General features: G+C 50.3%; 1 protein-coding gene across 1 annotated transcript in view; it reads left to right on the forward strand.

Annotated features, from left to right (window-relative positions):
- Positions 1-19097, forward strand: part of HYDIN (HYDIN axonemal central pair apparatus protein) — a gene marked incomplete at both ends in the record, with an annotated part of 102579 nt that overhangs the window by 30508 nt on the left and 52974 nt on the right. Inside the window, 9 exons of the mRNA XM_079541219.1 lie at positions 1862-1961; positions 5431-5549; positions 6684-6907; positions 9691-9758; positions 11747-11982; positions 13339-13439; positions 14670-14805; positions 15396-15560; positions 18173-18325. Of these exons, the coding sequence (XP_079397345.1) occupies positions 1862-1961; positions 5431-5549; positions 6684-6907; positions 9691-9758; positions 11747-11982; positions 13339-13439; positions 14670-14805; positions 15396-15560; positions 18173-18325 (1302 nt within the window). The remainder of the gene's footprint in view (positions 1-1861; positions 1962-5430; positions 5550-6683; positions 6908-9690; positions 9759-11746; positions 11983-13338; positions 13440-14669; positions 14806-15395; positions 15561-18172; positions 18326-19097) is intronic.

A 19097-nucleotide genomic window follows, 5' to 3' on the forward strand; every position in this document is an offset into this window, starting at 1 on the left:
TCCTGCTTAGGTTCATTTTTTTTGCTTATGAATTGTATTGTGCTTGCCTCCATTAGCGGGAGATGTATTGCCTCTGTCAACCTTTGAGTAATAACCCAAATGCCCCCGAGTGTCCACAGGGCCGATAAGTCTGGCTGTGGTGCACAGAGCAGACTGGTTAGTACCATCAAGAAGCCATCTGCTGCCTTGCACTGGGAGAACCTTGGCTGGTCTGCATGGAGGGAGAGATGCACTCTGATCTTCCCAGGCAGGGCTGGGCTCAGTGAGAGCTTGTTCTGTTCAGCTATAAGCAATACAGCCAGTAATGATGGCATGGTATAAAACCTCACCCTGCTTTTCCAAATATGTTTAAAGCTGGGGAAAGCACTGCAATAGAGAGTGGCTTGGCTGTCATCTTCACAAGAATGATTGAATGGCCTGGGTTAACCTTCTTGGGCAACCTGTTCCAGGGCTTCACCACCCTCTGTGCACCATCATCCCCACAAAGACTCAAGCTGAGAAAGGGCATTCCCAAAGTGGTGGGAAAGCTTGAGGCCTTCAGTGGTACAGGGCTGACATTGAGCAGGAAGGATGGCACATCATGTGCCCTGTAACTGGAGTGCAGGGCAGGATGCTCAGTAGTAAGTGGGATGAACCCACTGTAGAGTGGCTCATCCAAGTAGAAGATCCATTCAGGTTAGATACTAGGAAAGCTAGCTCAAGCTTTCACTCCTCACTGCTGTTTGTTCTTCTATTGAAGATCAAACTACCAATACACACAGAGGGTGGTGAGGCACTGGAACAGGCTGCCCAAGGAGGTTGTGGATGCCCCATCCCTGGAGGCGTTCAAGGCCAGGCTGGATGTGGCTCTGGGCAGCTTGATCTGGTGGCTAGCGACCCTGCACATGGCAGGGAGGTTGGAACTCAATGATCATTGTGGTCTTTTTCAACCTAACCATGGTTATGATATCCTAATGGCACCATAAGGTTTTATCTTCATCCTGTTCCTTGCCGGAGAGAAACACTGCACCACAAGAGGTTCAGGTGGGATATTAGGAACAGTTCCTACTCAGAAAGAGTGGTGAGGCACTGACACAGCTGCCCAGGGAGGTGGGTTGTCCTCATCCCTGAGGGTGTCCCAGAGCCATGAGGAAGTGCCACTGAGGTCCAGAGTGGTCACAGGCATGGGTCGATGGTTGGACTAGATGGTTGTAGTGGACTTTCCAACCTTAATGACTCTAAGATGTAGCACTTGTCTTTGTTCTAGCTTTTTGGGAAGACTCTAAGTCATCCTCTTCTTTCGGTCTTCTCTCGTGGTGATGGGGAGGACTTCTTGGTGCTGGATGTGGTTCTCTCTGCCATGATGTCCCTGGGCAGGCAGTGTGCAGAGGAGCTGCTCACAGCTGCAGCCCAATAACTCACCGTGTCTCTTTAATTTCCGTGGGAACTGTCCTTTGAGCTGTGAGCACCGAGCCGATGGGAAGTGTTACAGTTATTTAATATTTATGCCTCAGGAGCGCCAGAGGCTCCCATCAGTTCAAGGCTCGTCTGGACAAAGCACTGAGGATGCCCAGCAGCCAGCAGAATCACAGCCCTGCTTTGCTGATAGAAAATAGCTCTGCTCCCTGTCTCCTTCTATAAGCTGCATTTTTTATTCCTTGCAGGGTATCACTGCAGCTAACAAAATACCTCTGTTGGCCCGTAAAGGTATGGGGTTGGGAACGTTATTTTTTTACAGCCGATACCAAACTCTCATAAATTTTGTTGATGAACGTTCACTTGCTCCTTGCTCTTTGCTGATGCCCAGGTACAGGTTACAGTGTTTGAAACCAAGAAACGTGATGTTGGGAGGTAAACAGCTCACTGTCTGCTTCTGTTTCAGGAAGGAGATGTCTGGCCAAATTCTTCGGCTGAAGTTAACGTGATCTTTAAACCCCGAGAAGCCAGGCTCTATGAGCAGACCGTCTACTGCGACATCTCAGGTGGGGCTCCCTGTCCCTCTTCCCTTGTGTGGTGGGGCACCAGCACTCCGTGCCAACCTGGGAGGGTGCTGGTGAAGGGATGAGATATCAAGCCATGGATTTCCCCCCAGCACTGACCCTACAAGGACAAAGAACTCCATAGCAGGACAGCTTCTGGGGACACACTGAACAGGTGGTGAGGCACTGGAACAGGTTGCCCAAGGAGGCTGTGGGTGTCCCATCCCTGGAGGCATTCAAGGCCAGGCTGGATGTGGCTCTGGGCAGCCTGGGCTGCTGGTTGGCGACCTGCACACAGCAGGGGGTTGAAAAGAGATGAGCACTGCGCTCCTTTTCAACCTAATCTGTTCTATGCTTTTCTAGTTCTATGTGCTGGGAGCAGCTGTGACCAGCCCACCCCAGGTCACCCTCCTTGCCCTTGCAGAGGTGGCAGCTTTGCTGTGCCAGCATAGGCAGGGAGTGCTTGCAGCAAGCTGCATGGTTCAGGTTACCTTGCCCATCCTCCAGGGCTCCACACAGTGCTGGTCAAGATGTTTTCCAGGACAGAAAAGGGAACGTTGGGTTTTTCCCCCATCAAAGAGAAAGAGATGGGAGGTAGTGGTCCTCCAGTTCTGGAGGATGCAGCCACCAGCACAGCTGCTTTTCCTCTTGTTGGCTCTCTTAGCTGGCGGATACAAATGTCATGAAACAGATTTTATTTATACAGTAATTGCACGGGGTTTGCTTGGCAAATGCCACCTCCAGTAATTACACAGGGCTTGTGTTAACAAACCATCTTCCTGCCTGCCAGCTGTGGTTGTTAAAGATGTGGAAGGGAAGGATTTACTTACAGCGTTGCTCCCAAGGGATGCTTCTGGCTCTGGGATCAGTGCTCTGGCGTTCATTGCTTTGCTGTAGCATCCTCAGAGGTTCCCTCCAGGAGTGGCTGAGAGGTGGGGAAGCTGCTCGTGTGTGGTGCTGGACCAGCCTGGGTGTTATGGGAATGGAGCTGGGCAGAGGGTTTTGCTCTTGAAACGAGGGTCTGGCTCCTTGGGACCCCTGGAGGGCCCATGGGAGAGCTCAGCTCTTCCTCTGGCTCCCAGAAGGAGGACCTAAAGGTCATTTAAATTATGTGCCTACACCTATTCCTCGTAAAACAGAGGACAAGCTGTCAGTGTCAAGATCCCTCGGTGCAGAGGGAATCTGAAGAAGCAACAGCGATGCTCAACAGGGGAGTCAATTAATTTTGCTTCTCGTTTCCTCTAAGAAGGAATGTTCTGTGTGCATTTGCATGCCATCACAAGTCCCCTCGGAGTGTGGTGTGCAGATGGTCGACGCGTCCTTTGCTGGGAATATTTGGAAGCTTGGCCCCAATGCAGCCCCATGCATGGCACAGCTGAATCTCACGTGCCTTGGTGGGTCGTGGAGCAAGCACTGGTGGGTCAGGAGATTTGCAGAACCCATCAGCACCACACAGCCTGCAAATCTGGCAGTAACGGAGCGGTTTGAAATTTGCTCTGGGCAAATATTTAAGCTCGGAATGAACCTTTAGTTGTTCATGCAAATAAAACCGTGGTTCTTGAGCTGCTGGAAGAAAGTACGCAGAAGGCGAGGTGGTGCTCAGACACACAGATTTTGGTTTTGGATTAATCTATGCCCAGAAGTGTATTGTGTTGCAACTGATTTATGCCAAGAACTCCAAGCCATTCACAGACCCGGGCCCACGGTAGTTGGAGGAACCAAGTCCAAATTGGTGGACGTTCCCTTGCCTTGTGGTGGAGCTGTCCTATTAAGATCCAGGCTCTTGTTGCACGATATTGGGTGTGCATTTGGGGCTGAGGTCAAAAAGGAGGTGCAGCTTCTCCTGCACCCATCCTGTGTGCTCCAGGGCATGGTTTCTGTGGTGGGAGGACTGCATGGCGCAGGTGGAGGTAGAGAGCAGGGTCTTCAGGAAAGGCTGAGGACATTCTGCAGGAGGAGAAGGATCACCATTGATTGGTTTGCTTGCAGTGGCCGTGGGATACATCTCTCAGGTACATGAATTGAAGCTTCCCAGTTTCATGGACGAAAGCTCATTACTTGAATGTATTTGCCATTTCCTAAGAGCTTTGGTGGGTTCAGATGTAGAGGTTTTAATGAAGGTGAAGCCACCGTGATGCCAGATGGATAAATCTCTTGGCAGCAAACATCCAATGCTGTGTGTTTTACAGTGTCTGTGAGCTAGAAATCCACAGCCTTCCAATTAATGTCTGAGCTGCAAAACGTAACTGTCATCTCTGCCATCAGCTGGCCTTTGGCTGCAGCCATTTGAAAGATGCTGAATTCAACAAAGTTCCATAGCTCTTGCTTTCTGACTTTTATCCAGCATCCTCATCCCGTGGCTGCAAGATCAAAAAGTCATTTGTCTCTTAAAAGGCTGTTCCAGGGGAGTTGTCAAGTTGTGGTGTAGTCACTGCATCGTTGTATCTGGGCTCATCTTTCCCGTTGGAAATCACCTAGCGTGTTCTGAATAACTATATGGGGCAGTGAGGCACTGCTGCCCAGAGCTGGGGGTGCTCCAGAGCATGGGTGGCTCTGAGCTGGGTGGGCTTTAAGGTCCCTTCCAAGCCAAATGTGCCGTGATAAGATTCTGTGATCACACAAAGAACTTTTGGGGCAAATTTGGGGCTTTTTTGGGCTCCATTTTGGTGGTTTGAGGGCCTTTTGGGAGCCATTTTGATGGCATTTTTGGGGCACGTTTGAGGCTGTTTATGGCCATTTGGGGCTTTTTGGAGTCCAATTCGGGGCCTTTTGGGGGCTTTTTAGCCCTTTTGGGTCTCTTTGTGTCCATTTGGGGTGGTTTTGGGGCCTTTTGGGGGCTTTTTAGCCTGTCTGGGGTCTCTTTGTGTCCATTTAGGGCATTTTTGGGCTCCATTTTGGTGGTTTTGGGGCTTTTGGGAGCCATTTTGATGGCATTTTTGGGACACGTTTGAGGCTCTTTGTGGCCATTTAGGGGCTTTTTTGGGGCAATTTGGGGCCTTTTGGGGCTTTTTAGCCTTTTTGGGGTCTCTTTGTGTCCATTTGGGGTGGTTTTGAGGCCATTTGGGGGCTTTGGGGGGCCATTTTGATGGCACTTTTGGGACACGTTTGAGGCTTTTTGTGTCCATTTTTGAGGTTCTTTATGTCTATTTGGGGCTTTTTTGGGGTTCATTTTGGGGCAATTTGGGGCCTTTTGGGGCTTTTTACCCCTTTTTGAAGGATAGGAATACTTTAGTGTGAAGCTACAACTCTTGGACTTTCTCTTCCTCCTTGTGCTCCTCACCTTCACACAGAGCAGAACAGGACAGCAGGTGGTTTGGGGGTCATTTGGGGGCTTTTGGGGGCCATTTTTGATGGCATTTTTGGGATGCATTTGAGGCTTTTTGTGCCCCAAGCCAGCACGGGGATGGGGATCGGAATTGAGGTATTGGGGTAACAAAGGGAATCATTGCATTGAGATGGAAATTCCCCCCAGGCCGTGAGACCAGGCTGCCCCTGCGCATCAGAGGGGAAGGAGAAGGGCCCCGGCTGCGCTTCAGCTTTGACCAGCTGGACATCGGGAAGGTGTTTGTGGGCTCAGCCCACAGCTACGAGGTGAGTGGAGGGAACCCACCTGAGATCTGTTCCCTGCAGAGAAGCTGCGAACGCTTAGTGCTGCCCGCCGTGCTCCTCTGGGTGCTCCGCTGCTTGCACAAACTGCAAAGCATTTCTGTAAACGAGGCCGAGGAGCTTGCCATAAATTCGGCATCCGGGCTCTTGCAAAAAAACAGAAATAAAGCAGAGCAACCAAAGGGAGGTAGTAAATGAGGCAATGCATCATGCCAGACGTTTTGAAAAGCGGTGCTGTGGCAGGGAAGGACACATTGAGGTGTTTTCTTACCAAAATATTTTGCTCTCTGTGCATTTTTAATGCTGATTCCTTATTGCTTCTTGCTATATGAATTTATAATTTCCTTTACTTGAGAAGAGATTAATAAGTCAACAATGCTGTTGGTGCTGTCCTAAGCAGCTGGACTGGAGATAAACCTCAGCTCAGGGCAGCTCGCTAAGAGTTCACCTCACCATTGTGCAATCTGAATACCTGAATATTTCCAGCAGCAGCAGCAGCTGCAAAATTAAAAAGCAAAGGGCATTTCTATGCTTTTGTCTCAGTTCTCCTGGCAGATTTTGCAAGGGCAGAAGGTAGGGAAAATAAATCCAAAACGCATAGATAAGGCCCTGGAAATGGCAGCGTTTCTCCCAGCGGCAATTGATGGCTTAATTTGCTGCAGGTGGGTTTGGTGGCATAGCAATGCAGCCAAGGCACGCGTGGGCACAGTGCGACCAGCGCAACAGAGCTGGAGCTCAACGGGCTTTTTAATTATTGTTTTGTATGTGATGGTAAGCTCTTAGGTGATGGCTGTGGCTCTTGAGAATGGGTGAAGTCGTTCTGCACCTCACTCCCATCCTCTCCTCACGCTGCTGGTTGGGCAAGGCCCAAGGAACTGATAGACTGATTAAAAAGGAAAAAAAAAGAAGTGTAGAATCATTCTATTTCTATGGAACCATCACTGCTTGGCGTGAAGAAACCCAAAGGCAGAATTTGTTGTATTTCCATTGGCTTCCACTGGGCAGCAGCACACCGCATCTTCTGCCTCTTAGCAATGTTAATTGTGAAATTAGCAAAAAACAGCTCGTTCCTTTTGTAGGAAGATTCCTCAAGCGTTTCTTTTTTTCTCTCTGCTGCAGGCGGTCCTGTTTAACAAAGGAGCCATCGATGCTCTCTTCCACGTGGTGCCTCCAAGCACAGCGCTGGGCTCCTGCTTTGCCTCCGTTCCCCGCGAGGGCCTGGTCCCACCGGGGGGCCTGCAGCACATCCACATCTCCTTCTGCTCCACCATCCTGGGGCAGTTCACCGAGGAGTTTGGGGTCAGCGTGCACGGCTGCCCCCAGCCCGTCACCTTGACTGTCAGGTGAGGCGGGCACTTGATGCCTTGGGGCGATCCCAGCTTCCCTGGAGGCGTTCAGGAACCTTGGAGACGTGGCACTGAGGGATGCGGGGGGATTGGTGGTAGGTGGGTGGTTGGGCTGGATGAGCCAAGAGGTCTTTTCCAACTTATGGTGCTCAGAACCAGGCTGCTATGCAAGCTTGTCCCAGGTGGTCCTTCCCATCGGCTGCGATGTGGTGGTGGAGGCTAGAAAGTCGATGCTTGGTATTGAAGAGCTTTGGGGTGGCTGTACCTCCTCAATAACTCTTGAGAGCCCTACCGCTGGGCTGGGTAATGAGGGAATGAAAGGAATCTGCAGTTGATTTATCAATAAGGTAGGGGAAAATTGATTTAAAAAAAAAAAAAAAGCAAGGTTATTACTTTGCCAGAGCGGTAAGTAGGTCTGTTGACCTCCGGGAGAGGAACAATTACGTTGGGTTTGTGTTTGGAGGGAAAGTGCTGCTTTTTTTGGAAATCAAGAGGGAACATTTCACAATCAAATAATTTATTCTCCTCTGTCCCTCCCCCCAAAATTGGTCATGGGATGTTATTGCATAAGCAGTTTTCTCCTTGAGCAAGGGCAGATTTTGCTTGGAAAGACGTGCTTATCACAGGTAGAATACAATTTTATTGTCTTGTGCCCACTGCCTTTGCCCTGCCATGGCCACGTTCCTTGAGAAGATGGTTATCCATGGGTTTCCTTGCCTTCTGGTTTTCCCCCACCAAATGAAATGGTTTGGTTTCTCCACTGGCTCCCAGAACTTCACTCCCAGTGTCAGCTCTTTGTGGTCCCTCCCTCAGCTCGGTGCAGGCCTTGTTTCTCAATCAAACAGAGCTGTCCTTCCTGCTTTTGTTCCTCCCCAATGCTTGAACTCCTGATTCCTGGATGGTGGCTCCTTTGCAGCCCATCCGATGTTACATCCCCATCTGCAGTATAATTCCCAGTGCAATCTACTCCTTGGAGATGGCATCTGCCTCCTTGATCCCCTTTGGTTCAAAGTTCCCTCTCTAGCCCTTATCTTTCGCCCTCCAGCCCCAAAACTCCTTTGAGATGCCAGCTCGAGGTGCACCTCTGCTTCAGGGGGATTTGTGGCCTGGATTTAGTTCTCCATGGAGAGAATTCTCAGTTCTTGGGGGAGATCTGCCTGGTGGGACCTGGGGCTGCTAAGGAAGGAACAAGGATGAGAGCTCATGTGGTTTCTCTCTCACCGTCAGGTTAGAGATGTTATCCCTCTTGTTCCACATTGACCCCACTCTTCCTATGCACGCACATTAAATAATGCTACTGTAAGACAAAATGTGGCCAAAACCACTGCCTCCCTCTATTTCCTGCAAGCTGTACTGTTATCAGCTGTTGCCCAAGTTGCTTGGGGTTGGCTGCTTGCCTGAGCCTTCAGGGCAGCTGCTCAGGTTTAGCTTGAGCACAGGCACAGCTCACTCAGCAGGAATGGAAGCCTGGCAAAGCTCATCCCTGGCAGCTCCCAGCATCATCCCCAGCTGTGCCTGGCTTGGAGGTAGTTTTCCATCGTCTCCTGGCATGGGCTGTGATGGGAAGCATTGTCTGTTGCAAGTAAGCCGGGCTGGCTTGAGAGGTTAGGGCTGATTATGTGAGGTCCTTGGGGAGGGATCTTGAAAAGCAGCAGGGATTTGGACCTGGATTATTCTCAGGATCTAACTCAGTTCCAAGGAATCAAACGTGAGCCTTGGGTTGGAATGCCTGAAAGTCCATTCTTTTTGATTACCTGATCAAAAGATGCCTAAGCCCACAGGAGATTCTTATTTGGATGCCAACCTGAACACTTGTTTCTTTGGTATTTAGAAAGGGTTGGAGAGAATGGAGGACCAGAGATGGAGGCAGGTCCCCCCTGTTGGGCTCATGTACAACACAGGGCACGATGGCAGTCCTATGGATAAAACTAGAAGGCACCTTTCTCTGCAATATAATTAAAAGACAGCAGGTATTGATTGGCTCCAGCCATGACATAAATGAATGGATGTGGTGCAGCTCCAGATGGTGATTTCAGTGGGTGATGTTTGAAGTTTGCAGCCGGCTGCTGGACTGTGAGGGTAGGGAGGAAGGTGAGCTGGGCTCAGGACACCCACACTTGGTGGTGTAACGCACACGGTGCTTGTGGATGTGTCTGCTGGTGCCCTGGTGATGAGCAGATGCTTTTCTCTACAATCCAGCTATCCAGTGTAAAGAACATTTGCTGTTCTGCTGGTGAGCAGTGGGTGTGTGGGGCTTCCCTGTATTCATGCCTCAAAATCCCGTGTCTTGTGATCAAAGTCCTTTGAGGAAAGGATGTCCATCTAGTCCACGGAAACGCCAGTTCCAGCCAGAAGTAGGAGACTTGCAGGGGGAAAGTCAGGTTCAAATAGTGATTCCACTTCATTTGTGTGGACACCTCTGAGCTCTCGTGGTGTGGATGGGAGAAATGGAGGCACAGAGCCATCACTTCTTCAGGGTCCTTACCAGGCCTGATGATGGCTCTCCTTTGGCTGCCTCCTGTCCACCTGGATCATGGACTCATAGAATGGTTTGGGTTGGAAGGGACCCTTAAAGGCTATCTGCTTCCACTCCCTGCAACAAACAGGGACACCCACAGCTCCTCCAGGTGCTCAGAACCCCATCCAGCCTGACCGTGGGTATCTGCAGGGGCAGGGCACCCACCACAGATGCCGTACTGAACACAGGGGCGATGAGAACCAAACCCCTTGCTCTTCCTTTTAACCAACCAATGCCCTCTGCCTGTCCTTTGTCCAAACAGAGGCTGTGTCATCGGGCCAACCTTCCACTTTGATGTACCTTCCCTCCACTTCGGCGACGTCCCCTTTGGTGAGTGCACCCTGGGTTTGGTTTGCCAACCTGCGTGTTGCAAGCTAACACAAGAGCATCTGTCATATCCCTCCCTTGGGGTGTTAAAACCAGGGGCTGCTGGCTGCTTCAGCTGCATCGTGTTGTTAATATCACACACGTGGTCATTGGGAAAAGTTCCTGAGAGGGAGCATGGATGCAGTGTTGTGTTTTAACCCAAAGCTGCCAGTCTTCAGGAGCACAGTGGACACGAAAGTCTGCGTGCTGGGATTGCCCAGGAGGTGGGAGCTGGGACCATGTGCCCGCTCTTCCTTGTCACTTTCATGGGAGAAATCAGTGTGCTGTAATGACACTCTGCTGTCCTTGAGGACCCACATCACCCAGCATTCCCAGAGATGGGGCTCCTGCCCCTCTGCTGGCACAGCCCCTGCCTGAGCATCCACAGCTCCCATTGAAATGCAGATTCTGACACCGCAGCTCAACCTCACAGAAGGCTTTTTACTGAGAGGATCTGAAGTTTAAATGTGAAATCAATTGTGGATTGATTGAAGGGCCATTATCATTCTGTTCCCAGGATGCCTCTGTTTGGTTTTATGTTGGCTTTTTTTTCATAGACTTTTTAAGAAAACTCAGTACATTTTCTGAGCTGCTTTCTCCCCTCCCTACATCACCATCTCTCACTTTATTTCCTTCGGAGCAAATGAAACAAGGAGCGCACCCAGCAGAAATACGGTTATGTAATACAGGGTTCATCCTATGTAATCTGAGTTTATTAATGCGGTGTTTCCAGCTGAAGAAGGTGGCATTTCTATTTCTTGCCACTTCTAACTGCACTGCGTCTGGCAGCTTTGAGTCCTGGGCAGGCTGTTTGTCCCTTTTGCACTCCTCCTTGCTTCTGGAGGTGGCACTTGGCACTGCTGATAGGAATGCACTCTGCTCTCCCTGCGTTTGGTCTTTTTTCCCTTCCTGGACCCACTGCTCCATGTGGACAGGCAGCACTGAGCTGCTGATGTAAACCTGCACAGGTAGCGATCAAAGCCTGCATAGATGCCCTGTCCCCATTTGTTAGCTGAGGCAAAACATATTTTCTGCTCAATTTTAAGCATTCAGGCTTGAAAGCAGGCTGAGGGTTGTTATGTGCTCAGTCCGCTTGCCTCAAAATAGGAGGTGCTTTCATAGGAGCTCCTGCTCCAGCTGCATGCAGGTGTCCTGTAAGACCTGTGCTACCTTGCCAGCCCTGTGTGAATGCAGCTCAGCCCAAAGTTGCTGCTGGCTGGTGCTGAACCTGCTCTTTGGGGGCTGATCTTAGTCCATATAGATAATCCAGTTGTGATGGGATCCGTGGTAGAAATGGAAGGTCCAATGATGCAGCTGAGCTAGCGTGCCTAGCTGCTATGCCAACTGCCACCAACCTCAGCTGCTAATAGAAAGGAAACACCGCAGGAGTGTTGCATTTGCAGTGATCAGCTACAGGAACCTTGCTTCTGTCCTTGAGACTGCAGAGCACAGTGTGTGCACTGAGCACATTATAAATGCAGGTGCTGCAATAGACAGCAGTGTGACAGCACGGGCACAACCACGTGGAGGAAGGCATGGTTTGCAGTGAGTAGCTGGAATGCTGCTTTGCACAGTGCTGTAGTTCCCAATTTAATCCTTTCTTTTTCTTTACATATACTTTCTTTATTCTTACTGCGGATGCTCCTCAGTGGCAGCGTGCTGCTCTGATGGGTTGGAGGTGGTGGGATGTTTGCATGAGTTTGAGATAACGTTCAGCCTGAGATGTGGAATTTCACTGCTTGAATTTGCAGAATAAACAACTCGGTCTGTGTGGATGAATGCAGTAAATGAGAAGCAACGGGCACTGTTTAAGGATAGGGGCAGAGCTCCTTGCAGTTAGAGAAGGAGAAGCCCGTGGTGATGGGCAGCCTGATTCCAAGCCCAGGCTTTTCTAACAGGATATTCCCAGCAGGAATCGAGATGTAACCGGGCATAAATTCATACTTTCATAGGCTTTCCCCACACCTTGTCGTGTCGCCTCAGCAACACCTCCTTGGTACCCATGACGTTCAGCCTCCGCGTTCCTGGCGACGGCTCCGGAGCCCCCAGCGTGAGCAGCTCTGCTCAGGTGTTGGACAACACTCATCTCTCCTGGAGGATGGGGCTTCCAGCTCACCCCAAGCCCACCGAATTCACCGTGATGCCCTGCAGGGGGACCATTCGTGCCCAGGGGACACAGGATGTGCAGGTGTGGAGCGTGCTACTGTGCTGACCGTGGGAGGGCTTAGCACTGCTATTGTTAGAATCAAAGGATGGCTGTGGTTGGAAGGGACCTCAAAGCCCATCCAGTTCCATGGGCTGGGTGCCCCCACCAGCTCAGGCTGCCCAGGCCTCACCAATGGCCTTGGGAAACCTCCAGGAATGGGGCACTGACAGCTTTTAACTTTAGAAGGCCACTGTGAGGTCTTCCTCAAAGCCTTGCCTTCTCCAGACTCAACAAGCCCAACTCCCTTAGCCTTTCTACATTGGAGAAGTCCTCCAGCCTCTGAGTGTCTCCATAGCCCCCCTCAGAAGCTTGAACAGCTCCTTCTTGAGAGCTCCTTTGAACCACTTCTTTGATTTACGGTGGGCAGAAGATGGCTGTTAGAGAGAAGTCATTGCATAAAAGTTTGCTGCTCTTCTTAGCTTTGCTTCTAATTCCCTGCCAAGCAGGAGCTGCACGGACTGCAGTGATCTCTAATGGGGACAGGAAGAGCTATGGCAGCCACAGGCTGTGCAGCACCTGCTGGGCCATACTTTGCCCTTGTAAAGCTGCACTCCATCTGTTCAAGCCAGCAGATTTCCCCTGGATTTTTTTTTTTACTGTTTAAGTAAAGTTTAAAGTTTAAAATTAAGGGTCTGGTTTTTGTACGGTGTTGTACTGCAGTTAGTCTATTTGTGCTTTAACTTGGTTTGCACAAGCCTTGATAGCTGCAAGGTGTATTTAACAACTTGGCCATCATCAGCAGATTTGTGTTTGTCTTCTGTACGTGGACCAGCATAAAATTAGGCCCAAATCCTCCCTTTCCTTATGGTGGGATGGAGGACCCTGTGCCCAAGGGCATGTCTCACTCCTAGTGCCTGTCTGGGATTAGTTGTCCTGCGTGGTATTTCTGACTGTCTCTCTTGACCTGTGGGTTGCTAAAACACAGATCGCCTTAAAGAGAATTCCTTGGGACTGGACCTTTGTTGTCCTCAGATTCTGGTCCCTTGCTCATTTGGTCCCCAATGGGACATTTCTAGATTGGGAATGCCCACAGCTCCTGATGAGTTTTGACATCCGAGGTTGGTGGAGCATCCATTAGCAAGATTCTGTCCCACCCATCAATCCCAGGTGGTACAGCTTGTATCACACACAGACACAGGCCTTAGGGAGTGATGAGGTGTTGTTGTTCTGTCCCTGGAGGTATTCAAGACCAGGTTGGATGGGTCCCTGGGCAGCCTGGTCTAGTACCCAATCTGGAGGTTGGTGGTCCTGCCTGTGGCAGGGGGGCTGGAACTTGATGGTCCTTGGTGTCCTTTCCAACCCAAGCCATGATATGATTCTGTTGCTCCCTTCTGCCAGGTCACCCTGTGCTCCAACACAGTGAAACAGTACGAGATGGCACTGGTGGTGGATGTGGACGGTGTTGGCAAGGAGGTGCTGGCACTTCTCCTTACAGCCAGGTATTGGAACTTCCCTTGCAGCTCATCATCTGTCCTGGGGCTTCCACCACCAGTGTGCTGTTGGGTCGAGCTCCAAACAAGAAGCAAAAGTTAATGAGCTTGTTCTGCCCAGCTGGAGCTAAATCAGCTGTGAGAACAGCAGGGTTTTCAAAGCATTTTGTATGGAAAATGCATTTTGTATGCCCAACAGACGCTGCCCTCAGTGTTTCTCTAAAGGGAACAGTAATTATAGTCATGATTGGCTTCGTCTGTGGTTCATTGAGGAGTATTTCCAAAGAGTCATCTTCCTGCAAGGGGGAGGGTGGGCTTGTGCTGAATGGTGACCAATAGGCATCACTTGGGACCTGCTGCTGGCTGGTGTCTGCGCTGGGTCAAGAAAGCATAATGAAATGGGGAAGGGCTCATGGCAGAATTGATGAGCAAAAGATAAGGGCAAGACGGGAGAAGAGGGGGAAAGTGGTCCCTGATGTGAAGGGAGAGCTCAGACTTCTCTGCTCTCCTGTTCTTCTGACCAGGCTCTGAGCATCTGATGGAGCTGTGGGTGTCTCTGTCCATCGCAGGGGAGTTGGACCAGATGGCCTTTAAGGGACCCTTCCGACTCAAACCGTTCTGTGGTTCTGTGTTTAGAGCCAAAAGTTATCCTTGTCTCAGCCAAATCCAGTCCTGGTGCGCTGTGCTAAATGTTGGCTGAATTACAGCAGGAATGTAGCTAACCCTGTGTAACTCATTAATTGAATGTACTCAGCAACCGTAATGATGGTAAGCCATCGATAAGCCATTGGCATTTTAGGATGATGCCCGTGGAAATAGCCAGGTAGGTTTGTGGTATTTTTGAGGCTGTGGGTCAGAAATGCTCCCTCCATGCTTTTATCTCTCACTTATCTCTCTTTTATCTCCTGTAAAATGAGTGCAAATGGGAAGAGAATGGGTAGTTACAAGCCCATGGAGTGAAGGAGCAAGGTGACCACAGAAGCTAGGAAAGGACCCAGAACAGGATGATGGCTCCTGCCCTCGGTGGCTGTGACAAATGGCCAAATTTGGGGGCAAGGGAGACCAGGGTATGGAAGGAAAGGGAGTTGTTTTTTCTTTTTTAACCAAAGTGCACAGGTGTTATGTGCCACGCATCTTCGTGAGCCTCCTGAGCAGGAGGTGCCTCCAAGGACTCAACAAATGAACCAATTCTGCCCTCCCTCGGCGTCCCTAACTCCCCTCTGTCCATCTCTATCCTAGATGCGTGGTTCCCCCTCTGCGGGCGCTCAGCCCCGTGGTGCCCTTTGGGCGCTGCTTCCTCCAGCACCCCTACCAGCGGGCGCTGACCCTGGTGAACGACGGCGACGTTCCTGGCTGCTACGCGCTCCTGCCCCAGGTCTGCCTCTGCTCCTCCTCTCCCCAAACCTTCCCAAGGGGCTCCAGCTCTCTTGCTTTGTTCCTTTCTGCTTTCTCCTGTGGGGGCTCTTTAAGCTCCTTGGCTTGGTGACTCAAGCATGTCAGGGTACAGGCTGGTCACCTCAGGGGTCGGTCTTGGGACCGGTGCTCTTCAACATCTTCATCAGTGACACAGACGATGGCATCGAGTGCAGCCTCAGCAAGTTTGCAGATGGCACCAAGCTGAGCGGTGCAGTCGATGCATTGGAGGGATAGGACAAGGGGGAATGGTTTTAAACTGAGACAGGGGAGGTTTAGGTTGGATATTAGGAGGAAGTTTTTCACACAGAGGGTGGTGAGGCACTGGCACAGGTTGCCCAAGGAGTCTGTGGATGCCCCATCCCTGCAGGCATTCGAGGCCAGGCTGGATGTGGCTCTGGGCAGCCTGGGCTGCTGGTTGGCGACCTGCACACAGCAGGGGGTTGGAACTGGATGAGCGCTGTGGTGCTTTGCAACCCCAGGCCATTCTGTGATTCTGTGATACTATGAAATATCCCTCCAAAATGGTTAGAAGCTGTTTGTCCCACCTAGGAGCATCAGGAGGGTGCTGCTGTGCAGTACTCCAGCCCTGCGCCCTGCGGGATCATCCAGCCCCACAGCTCAGTGCAGGTGCCGGTGACACTGCAGGCCCAGGCGATGGGCAAGCGGCTGACGGTGGCTTCGGTCGCGGTGTTTGGGAGCGAGGGATCCCCACTGGTGAGTCCCAGAGGTGCCCTTTGCGTGGCTCAGGTTGGTGGGGCACGCTGAGGATTTCCGTGGGTGAATGAGCCATGATGGCTGGGGCGGCAGGAAGCCAAATCTTTGCTTTGCTGGGTGCTCGTGGGCTGTGTGCGGTGCCAAAATCACGGCAGTCTGGATGGGGAGAGTGTGGGCATGGGCCAGATGCTGCCACGTGCCTGGGAGTGTTTGTTTGTCCTGGGGGCGAAGGAGGTGACAGGAGCTCCGCACTGCACCAGGCTGTGTCCCCAGAGATGGTGCATTTACAGGAAGCAACGCAGGAAAAGCGAGCTGGATGTGCTCGTATGGCTTTGCTATAGCTCAGGCCCAAAGGAGCACAGGAGTGATACAGCCAGAGTTTCCCAAGCAAAGGGACAGCGCTGACCCAGTCCCAAGTGCTTCTGATGACCTCCACCTTTCCACCATGGAACTCACTGCTCCAAACCCAGCTATGGGCAGGCTTGCCACATAGAACTGGTGTGAGCATGGATTGAAGGGTTGATGGTATTGCTCATGGCATCTGCACTCCTCACATCTCACACAGAGAGAGGTGTTTTTCTACCAAGCTTGGGAATGGATGAGGGAAACTCTTCCTGGACTAAAACCTCCTAAAATTTGTTGTTTGTAGCCACACGTACACGAGAGCAGTAACAAAATATAGGCAAAAAAGTCTTGCGTAGTGTCCTGGCTTCACCTAGCTGAGATCTAGAACGAATTTAGCTAATTAAACTTTAATTTAAAATGATATTAACTTTGAAGCAGCTACACTAAAATGTCTCGTCATCCCTCTGAGCGTGAAGTTGGATGTCAGAGGATTGCTGGGAACCTTAAGCTTTCTGTAACAGAAAGGAAGGTTGACATTTTGAAAGCTGTTTGAGGGATTTAAGCTCTCATTAAAATGAATGGAAGTGATGCTGCTAAATCCCCTAGATGCTGCTGAACGTTTCAACCCAGGCGTTTGTGGTGTAAACCAGTCAACAGGAAGGCCAGGCAGTGCAGGAAGGCAAATTTTGCAGCAAAACCTGACATTTGGCAGAACGTTGTCTTGTAAATACAAGGCGCACTTCCCTAAAAGATGAGAGTTTCTCCCTGTTAGAACGACCCAGTGGTTTTGCTGTTAGCTTCTTTTTTAACTACAGCATTCTTGCAGAGCTTTTACCCTTGGGTTAACAATTTGTTTCAGCAAATTCAAGAAACTTTTAAATTTCTTGCTTGGAAATGAATTTGTTGTTCTTTTGCCCAAACGGTGAGAATTTCAGCTGGAGAACCCTCGCTGACCCTACAGCAGTGGTTGGCACAGGACTGAACTCATGTGTGCCCATTAAGCTAGTCAGCATTGGGCATCATTTACGCTCCAGTTGTTGAATAAGAAGGGAGTTTCTTGCCATCAGGCTAGGTTCCTGCATTTTCTGTAGGACTGCCCTATAGTGTGAGTGTTGATTCACTGTCCCATACTGTGACTCGGGCTGGAAGGGATTTTGAAGGTATCAGGCTCCATTTCTCCGCATACATGCTGCACTGATGGCATATCTTAGCCCAGTGCAACATGGCATACAGATCTGGCCCCACTGGAGCAACCACAGTGCGTTCCCACAAAACCAAATAGGAACTTGCCATTGTCATCTTGAGTCATGCCTTCTGGTGTTGGTATCAAGTCTTTATAGCCTCAGGTGGATCCTCAAACAGCTCCCTCTGCCTGCGTCACCGTGCTTCCAGCTCTACTGAACTGGGATCTTCTTGCCTCTTCCAAGAAGTGTATGGATGAAGGGTTCTTTTAATACGAGCCCTCTGTTGGTGAGGACAATGCTAGCACACGCTCTAAGTGGTGCCAAACTGGTTTCTAGCTCCTCCTTCCTCAACCAGCTCCCAGTTTTGAGGTACAGCCTCCCTGCATGATTTCTGGTTCTTACTGCACACAGTCGCCTCCTATCAAGAGGAGAGCGCTGGCTGAGGTGGAGGAGTGGTTCTGACAGCTGTCAATGCCATTTCCCTCTGTCAGACATCATTAAAGGTTTTACGTTATGTTTTTCTTGTGGCTGAATCCCGCTCTGTGCCTTCTGGTGAATCACACAGCATCTTGTCAGCGTGGGAGGTTTGTGCATCCGAGTCTTGTTTGGGGTCTTGGGGACGGGTAAAAGTAGGCAAGGCTGGGTAAATCCTCATTGTTTTAATGATGTGAGAAGGCAGGCTGGTAAAGGGATCTGCATTCCCCTTCCTGGAGCCTGTGTCAGTTCTGCAAGAACGGAACTGTCAGGTCACAGACTGGCAAAGGAGAAAAATGCTGAACGATGTAATTAATAATTAACAGCTGCTATTCCTATAGCACCGGGAGTAAACATAAATACAATTCAAAGGCAAGTGTGAACAAATGGAGAAAAGATGGGTTTCTTCATCCCAGCAAAGGTCTCTTCTGTCTTTCAGTTGGGATCACCCCAGATCTTCCACTTGTTCCAGGTCTTTTGTGTTGTTACAGCACGAAAAGCTTCAAACAGTCATAACACTCCCTCAGTCTAGGAGCATTCTGAGCACTGTCTCGTCTTTTTAACTTTTCTTTCTCTTCTGGGGTCTTTTCTACGTGCTTCCTGGAGCAGGAAATCCATTTACTGAGCACTGGAGAAGGCCCAGTTGTCTACGTGCATCCAAGTAAGCTGAATTTCGGCCGTATCCCAGTTCTGCAAGATGTTTCCCAAACTCTGCACCTCTTCAACCAGGCTGTCATCCCTGCATCGTTCTGGACAGAGATGGTAAGTGATTGCAGGGCTGTCTTCCAACCTATCGTGACTGATCTGTAGCAGCCTGGGACTTGGTCTTACATGCAGTATTTCCACGTCCCCGTCTCAAAGAGAAAATGAAATATTCTGTGACCTCAGGCGGCTGGCTCTGGTTTATAAGTGATGTTTTTTTGCAGGGTTTTGCATGCTGTCCTTGATTGCATCTGTGCCTGCGATCCCATTGCAATTCCTTCCTTCCTTGTGCAGCTGTACCCTGCAGAGCTTGCAAGGCCTTTCAGAGCCCTAATTTATGGGACTGGGTGATAAATCCACCAGCCTCACATTCTCCGAGATGCTAAGGCTGCTGTTTCGATCTCCTGCTGGCACACTGCACAGGGCAGCTCCTTCCCCTGCCTTCCATCTAATGGCTCATCTTGAAACTGTGGCTGCTAGCAGCGAGGCTTGTAGATCACAGACCCCACTGGAAAGAATGAGCTATTGATTGAAATTTTCACAACAGCAATGTTACAGGACTGGCAGCTTAACAAACGGAGCGAGATTAAAGTAAGGGCCAGTGACAGGGAAGGCGTAAAGCAAGTGTCTTGTTCAGAATAGAAGAGGTGAGTGCTGTAATGGAGATGGCCACGTTGCCCACTTGGTGGTACCCATTTTGTGCAAATCGCTGTTCCTCTTAAGTTATGCTTTCTTCTTGACTTATGGATGAAAAGAGCAAGCTGAGATGCAGATGAGCTATGTCCCTGCTTTGGGTCAGCTTTGGAGTCAGCCAGGAGAGAGGCAAGCTGGG

Source organism: Tetrao urogallus (assembly GCF_951394365.1).
Source record: "Tetrao urogallus genome assembly, chromosome: 12".
NCBI lineage: Eukaryota > Metazoa > Chordata > Aves > Galliformes > Phasianidae > Tetrao > Tetrao urogallus.